Source organism: Aquarana catesbeiana, linkage group LG01 (genome assembly GCF_042186555.1).
Source record: "Aquarana catesbeiana isolate 2022-GZ linkage group LG01, ASM4218655v1, whole genome shotgun sequence".
Classification (NCBI taxonomy): Eukaryota; Metazoa; Chordata; class Amphibia; order Anura; family Ranidae; genus Aquarana; species Aquarana catesbeiana.
In genome coordinates, this window is record NC_133324.1 from 546,489,767 (window position 1) to 546,497,655 (window position 7,889).

Below are 7,889 nucleotides of genomic sequence, written 5' to 3' on the forward strand. Positions count from 1 at the left end.
CTTCTCAGTTATATCCTGCACATCTCATGCTGGTACATTCAAGTAGAGCCTTTTTTTCTGTCCAGACATCCCTATTTCTTCCTATGTGCATGGCTATCCAGCACCTATAGACAGCAGGTGCAACAATCTCTTCTCAGAGAACTAACAGTTACTTTCTGATGCTGGTGGAGAACACTGTCATTAAAGGCCAAGGTCACTGGAAAAAAAAAATCGGGCCTTTCCTCCCTTTGGTATGTTAACCCAAAAACTGCCAAACCTGCAAAAAAAAAAAAAAAAAAAAAAAAAATGGTTCCCGGTTTCTGCTTTTTATTAGTTAATTTGATTATTGGCTTGTGTGGCTGGAAGTGTGGGACAGGAAGTATATGGGGTAGCTGGGACCCCATGGGCAAAATCCCCCCCATAACTATAAGAGAAAATTTAAGACCTTTTATATGTAAGGTATAAGCAAAGGTTGACTTGGTATTGTTTTATTATGGTTGGTGCACTTATAAACTATCTTCTAACATGTCCGTCACCTACCCTAGCTCTATTGAAAGTACAATATAAATATAAATACATATATATATATATCTCAGTAAAGTAAAACATATGTTATAAAATTATAATAAAATTGTATACGTTCTAGAAAAGAGCGGGCGAGAGGGTGTGGGGAGGGGTGGCTTACACACGTGACCAGTTTTTTTTTTTTTTAGTCGGAAAAGAATGGCCTGCAACACATTCCTGGAAGTTTTTTTTTTCAGAAATGTTTTTTTAGTTGTTAAGACAAACACAATATTACAAACCTATTTTACAAAATAATGTAAATATATTTTATAAAGTGATGGCCTTTTGACTATATTAATTACAGCCTTCGAAACTTATGCTCGTCTTTCCCCTATTTCTACCGCACCCTGAAATGCCCCACATTGCCAAACGTGACATCCGCTCTTCCTTGTTAGATATAAACATGCACCCTTTGTTTTTCTGCTGTGATCTGCTAACTAATAACCTTTGAAAACTGCTGTGAAAAAAAGAAAGGACTTTTAAAAAAATGCAAACAGAGCTGCATAGGATGAGCCTCTAGAATGCAGCGAAGAGAAACAAGCAGGGTGTGAATCAATAGCTGTATAGGCTTAAAGTCAGAAGCATGGGATTTAAGTGACTTTACCTGGGTCAGACATAAAGGTGATGCATACATGACTGTACAGGGTATCCTTGTATATTCCACTGCTATATACACAAAGTTACTGAATCAAAGGCAGCTGCTGTACGTTCTCTTCTCCTTGTAAGATCCCACATCCAACTTTCTGTCTCCCCCCAAAAAATAAAAATAATCCTGAAAAATACACATTAAAAAAAAAATCGATAAAGCTTGTTTTGGGAATTCCAAACTGGGATAGAGAGAGGAGGTCTTGCGTAAAAAAAAAAAAAATAAAACTGGTTACCTCCTTTAACCCCCCAACCCAAAATTCAGGCTTCCCGACAAGGAGATAGAAGGCAACTTGTGAATTGTGCTCCTTTAGGAAAATGAGCAGAGGAACGATAGCATAAAAAAAAGACATAAAAGAGAGAGAGAGAGAGAGAGAGAGAGTGTATGTGTGGGAAGGAGGAGGGGGGAGGGAGGAGGGAAAGGGGTGACGCTCTACATCAAGCCCATCCTGCAGTACTAAAAAAAAAAAAATACTGATATAAAAATGACATCCCTTTAAAGATGCAGGAACCGTACATAGAAGAAGATGCCACGATGGGTGAGATGTGTGAAGCTATTCTTCTTATTGCAGTATTTGAATTCTCTGCTTAAGGACTGGTTAAGCAGTGAGCTGGGACACACTCAAGGTGCCACAAGGTCCAAAAGAAAACCGGGCTTGTGCAAAGTGCTAACAGGAAATGTGTATTGGAGGATGCAAAGTAATCCTTTTTCTCAGGATTCCAAGATTTTATCTATATGTGTTTAAGACAGCATTTAGTTTGATAAACCAGAAAATAAATGTGCTTTCACAGAAATCAGAGACCCATGCTAAATGATCCCTCCCGACCTCTCTCAGATCTAAAGTAACCCACCCTTGTCTAACCCACATTTATACTTCTCTATATCTTGCAGCCCACAGCAGAGTTACGTCCTGCGCACTTGAACCTATAGACTTTAAATGCGCAGGATCAAAGGTGCCGAGGGGCAGCGTGGACATTTCACCGCAGGATTTAAACGCCGCAGCAGGCCGCAGTCATATATACATTTGGGGCGGGGGAATCAGAATGAATAAGTGCACTTTTTGTGTGTTCGTAAGAATTGATTACCAAATCCAATTAATGGAACACTAATCTAATGAACTTACTTTAAACTTGCTCAAAGTGAAACTCTATACCCCTGATGGCCAATATGGTCCTTTGGCACTTATTGTGTGGTCCCTACAGATAGCAATCTGTTTTCCTTGCCCAGGTGCTTACTCAGGTCAGTGAAAGAGAAATACTCGACATTGGGTTTTATTAGTTAAAGCAGAACTATACTCCCAGAAACACTCACCTCCTCATTTCAGGGATACAGATATTAAATCCCCTATCGGCTTGTTGTAATCTTTTCCCTGTGGCTACGTTTGGGTGCTGGGTTTTTGGTTGGCATGTGTATGGGAGTCTGTCATTCAGGCACAGCCGCAGCATGCCAGTACTGCACATTGATCTGTGGAAGTGCAGCTCAATGTGCATTCAATAGAGGACTGCGAGAAGGCATGCAAGTGTTTGTTATTACAGACGAGACATAGCATGTCTCTACTGCAATAAAGAGCAGCCTGCTTGCAGTTTTTTTATTGGTTCACTTCCGCTTTAAATGGCTTGTTTTATTTCTTTCACACCATCCTCCTTAGTTTTGTTGGTCATCCCTATTCTTTATATTTTTATCTCTTTAATAAAGAATCTTAATTTGAAAAATATCAAATGCCGCCTAAGTGTTTTTTAAGGGGGCTGCAGGGAGTATGAATGAGCGACCTCTCCTGTTGCATGTCTGTAGTCTCTGAAAGTTGTCTGTAGTATTACTAATGTCGCTGAATATTACAAGAGCCGCACTTGATCCACATTTATGAAGGAAGTTGACCACCACTGCTCTAGATCAAGGGTTTCCAAACTTTCGGAACAAAGAGCCAGTTTATTGCCCTTCAAACTATAGGGCTCGGAATGTGGCCAGTGAGAAGAGAAAATGCCCTGGCATTATTGGGAGTAAACAGAGCCATAGGCTTGGTGATCAGTGGGAGTAATAAAATGATATCATTGGTGTCAGTGAGAGAATTAGTTCCCCCTCTCTGGTGTCAGTGGGAGGAATTGTACCCCATTGTTGGTGTCAGTGGGATGAACAGTGCTCCATCTTTGGCGTCAATGGAAGGAATAGTGCCCCAAGGGCTGGATAAAAGAAAGCAAAGGGCCACAGCTTGGAGAGCCCTGCTCTAGACTATCAGTAAAATATACGGTTGAATTTCAAGTACGTGAAGGGTTTGATTTACTAAAACAGGAGCACTCAGAATCTGGTGCAACTGTGTATGGTAGATAATCAGCTTTTAACTTCAGCTTCTTTAATTAGGCTTTGACAATATAACCTGGAAGGTGATTGGTTTCTTTGCAGAGCTGAACCAGATTTTGCACTCTCCAGTTTTAGTAAATCTCCCCCGAAATGTTGTACCTGCATTCAACCAAGTCTTATGATCTAGATAGCCTGCCAGTCAGCACAGCAAGGCCACTAGCCTCACCTTTGTCACCAACCTGCCCTAACCTGTGACTGGACAAAGAAGGGGAAGCAGAATGCTGAGGGTACCATTCCATCTCCTAATAGCATGTCCAAACTGTACTATGTAAAACATAACAACTCGTCATTCAACGTGTTTTTTCAGGAGTAAAAATACTAACATCTTTTTCTTTGTATTTTGATAGGTGCGTTGCTTTGATACATCTTTTTGTGTGTTGTGCTGCATGCCTGCATTTTTCCCCAGTGCACTTGTATGATGTGAACAGGGCACAGGGCTGCTGAATCTCGATTGCTAGCGATAAGAGTGACATCTCGCTGCCTCAGCTTCATAGGGAGTGATTCCATAAGGACAGACAGGCAGCTTCTTAGTGATCCTGTGCTATAAACAAAAAGAGACTCGACAATTTTGAAAAACTATATATATATATTTTTTTTTTAACTTTCTGCCATAAAACCTATTCAATGAACAAAATTGGAAAAAAAAACAGATTTCTTCATAAATTTAGGCCAATATGTATTCTGCTACATATTTTTGGTAGAAAAAAACCAATAAGACTGCTTTCACACTGAAAGCGCCATCTGTTAGCTGTTTAAGTGCCGCTTTTGTGTCGCTTTTCGGCCACCAGCGGGGCGCTTTCAACCCCAATGGGCAGGGCGTTTTGGGAGCGCTAAATACAGCGCTCAAACCCGCCCCAATGATGCTGCTTGCAGGATTTTTCCTAACGTCCCACCAGCGCACCACCCCAGCGTGAAAAGAGACACTGGAATGAATGGGAGGCGGTTTTCAGGCGCTTAGCGGAGGCTATTTCTAGCACTAAAACACCTGAAAACTGCCCCAGTATGAAAGTGTATATTGATTTGTTTGTGCAAAAGTTATAGCGTCTACAAATGATGGGATTTTTTTTTTTTTACTAGTAATGGCAGTGATCAGCGACTTATAGCGGGACTGTGATATTGCGGACATTTTGACACTTTTTGGGACTAATACTAATGACACTAGCTGGAAAATGGTTTGCGCAAAAGTTATAGCTACAAACTATAGGATTTTTTTTACTAGTAATGATGGTGATCAGTGACTTAGAGGGGAACTGTGATGTTGCGGCGGACATTCTGACACTTTTTGGAAACCAGTGACACTAATAAAGTGATCAGCGCTAACAATATGCACTGTCACTGTACTAATGACACTGGCCAGGAAGGAGTTTGCGCAAAAGTTATAGTGTCTACAAACTATGGAATGTTTTTCTTTTTTTACTAATAATGGCGGCAATAAGTGACTTATAGTGGGACTGTGATAAAGCGGTGGACATTGACACTTTTTGGGGACCAGTGACACTAATACAGGGATCGATGCTAACAATATGCACTGTCACTGTACTAATGACACTGGCCGGGAAGGGATTTGCGCAAAAGTTATAGCATCTACAAACTATAGGATGTTTTTTTATTTGTAATGGCGGCAATAAGTGACTTATAGTGGGACTGTGATAAAGCGGTGGACATTGACACTTTTTGGGAACCAGTGACACTAATACAGGGATCCGTGCTAACAATATGCACTGTTACTGTACTAATGACACTGGAAGGGGTTACTATCAGGGGCGATAAAAGGATTAAATGTGTGCCTAGCCTGTGTTTTACTTTACTGTGAGGTGCTTTTACTAGGGGACGAGAGTGAATTTATTCAGTGCTTCGCAGGGACACAAACTCCATCCCTTTAGTTTTGTCAGAACAGCGATCTGCCTTGTTTACATAGGCAGATCGCTGTTCTGTGTCTCTGCCTAACGATCGGCTGCGCTGGAGGACATGTGTGTAATCACAGTACTGCGCACGCGCGCCCCTCCACCTGGAAGCACAGGATCAGGCAGGTATATATGTATATATATATATATATATATATAAAGATGATCCGACGCACAGCTGCCACCTTGTAGCAGTAAAACTGGCATAGCATGGATGACAAGCAGTTAAAACAGAGTTTGGTGCACAGTTGTAGTCCTTTTTTCACCTGACAGGTAAACGGTAGAGCGCCTGGCCTGGACGTCCTAGGAATAGCACTTTTAGGGCAGAGCTGAGCCCTATGACGAGGATAGGTAAGTTGCCGTGAAGTTTGCACAGAGTGGTGCAGAGCTGTGTCAGGGAGGTGGCCGGACTCTATCTATGTGGGACAGCAGTGAGTCAGGCGTGCCCCTCACCCTCTCTCTCTGCCCGCTTCATTTCCAACTTCACCCCGATGTCCGCTCTAGGTCCTCCCCTTCCTACGCGGCCATTTTTAACCAACTCCAAATTCTCGTCTGTTAAAGCCATCTCTCCCCACCCCTTGTCCTAAATTCCCCTCCCTCCCCCCTCTACTAAAGCCAGACATGCCGGGGTGAAAGGGGGTCACGGCCGTATTATATAAGGGCCCTTTCCTTAGCCTGCATCGCCCAGGAAAAGGGCCCGGGCAGATACCCCACCCATTGTAGAACATAAGACGACCCGTCACCTACCATGATCCGGCGTCCTCACCACAATCACACCTCGTTCACTACAAAGCGGGCATGTTCCGGGCTGCGGCAGAGGCTCGTAGTAGGTCCGGGGAAGGGAGGTGAGGAGCTGGCCATCAGAGCTCCTTTGTATGAGAGGCGGGTGTCAGTGCCCCTGTCTGCTCTCCCCAGTGCTGGCAATGAAATGCTGAGTAACATAGTACTGTGAGATCCTCTACTGCCCTCCCCGCTGCTCCAACTGGGGAATTACTGGGCCGGAGGGAGGGGAGAGGGAGTTGGGAATAAAGGAGCACCCTAAAATAATGACAGGCTCTGCCCTCACACACCCCAGCATCGCCTCACACGTCGCCTCATACATCGCCTCACACACCACATCGCCTCAGCTGCTTCTGCAGCGATTTGACTTCCTCATACGAATGTAATAAACATGTCAGTAGTTATATACGGCTACATGTGTTACGTGTTCACCAGCCGCTCATACGGCGCACTCAGTGACTACATTTCGGTGTCTTTAAGTTCATATCCGTATTTAGTGTGACCCCTCGTCACCTCATCCATTTCCCTCCCTCACCGACACTCTGCTATTCCCCTCCTTCTCCTCTACATGTCCCCTCCTCTCTTTACACAATGATATCTGTACCCATCTGGCGTGTGCCCCCTGGCATCTGCAAGGGTGAGGGAGGAGCTTTGCTTGCTCTTCCCGCCTTCACCCACCTCACAATTAACCTTCTCTTTCCTTGTCTGCTCTCACATCCCTGCCTCCGTTTTAATGGAAGCTTCTTTATCAGTCAAAAATCCTGAGCGTTATAAAGGAAAAGTGAACCCAAATACTAATATTTCCTAGAAGCTTTGAGACCGCTTTCACACTGAGGCAGTTTCCTGGCATTTTAGCGCTAGAGATAGCGCCTGAAAACTGCCTCCCATGCCACCCGAACGTGAAAACCTGAGTACTTTCACACCGGGGGCGGTGCGTTTGCAGGACGTTAGAAGTCCTGCAAGCAGTGTCTTTGGGGCGATTTGGGAGTACTCCCAAAACGCCCCTGCCCATTGCAATGAATGGGCAGCGCTTCCGAAGCGCAGATACACGGGCCCTTTTAACCCTTTCTTCGGCCGCTAGCGGGGGGTTAATAGCTCGCTAGCGGCCGAAAAGCGCAGCTAAAACGACCGGCGATTTAGTGCTAACACTCGGGCGGCCCCAGTGTGAAAGGGGTCTAAAGCTAAAGTTTACTGCATATATATATTATTATTATTATACAGGATTTATATAGCGCCAACAGTTAGCACAGCGCTTTACAACATGAGGGCAGACAGTACAGTTACAATACAATACAATACAGGAGGAATCAGAGGGCCCTGCTCATTAGAGCTTACAATCTAGAAGGGAGGGTCAAGTGGAACAAAAGGTAATAACTGTGGGGGGTGAGCTGATGGAGAAAATGAATATACATATATATATATATATATATATATATATATATATATATATTACTGTGCAAAAGTTTTAGGGCCAGTTTACACCATAGTCCGGATGCGTTCCAGATGCTGTTCTGCATATGCGGTTTTGACATGTTTTTAATGCAGTCCAGTGCATTTTTTCCCCCCTCTTTTTTCTTAACCTTAAAGTGGTTGTAAATCCTTACAGACCACTTTAACCTACAGTAAGCCTATATTAAGGCTTACCTGTAGGTGCAAGAAAT

At 43.5% G+C, this 7,889-nt stretch overlaps 1 protein-coding gene across 3 annotated transcripts in view; it reads right to left on the minus strand.

Annotated features, from left to right (window-relative positions):
* Nucleotides 1-6,490, minus strand: part of NFIC (nuclear factor I C) — a 269,386-nt gene extending 262,896 nt beyond the window's left edge. Inside the window, exon 1 of one of the 3 annotated variants that reach the window (XM_073595294.1) lies at nt 6,196-6,490. In XM_073595294.1, the coding sequence (XP_073451395.1) occupies nt 6,196-6,198 (3 nt within the window). In that variant the 5' untranslated portion in view covers nt 6,199-6,490. Of the gene's footprint in view, nt 1-1,147; nt 1,598-6,195 lie in introns of those variants that run through there. The other 2 variants (XM_073595302.1, XM_073595286.1) reach the window with 2 other exon arrangements.
* Nucleotides 6,491-7,889: the final 1,399 nt, after the last annotated feature.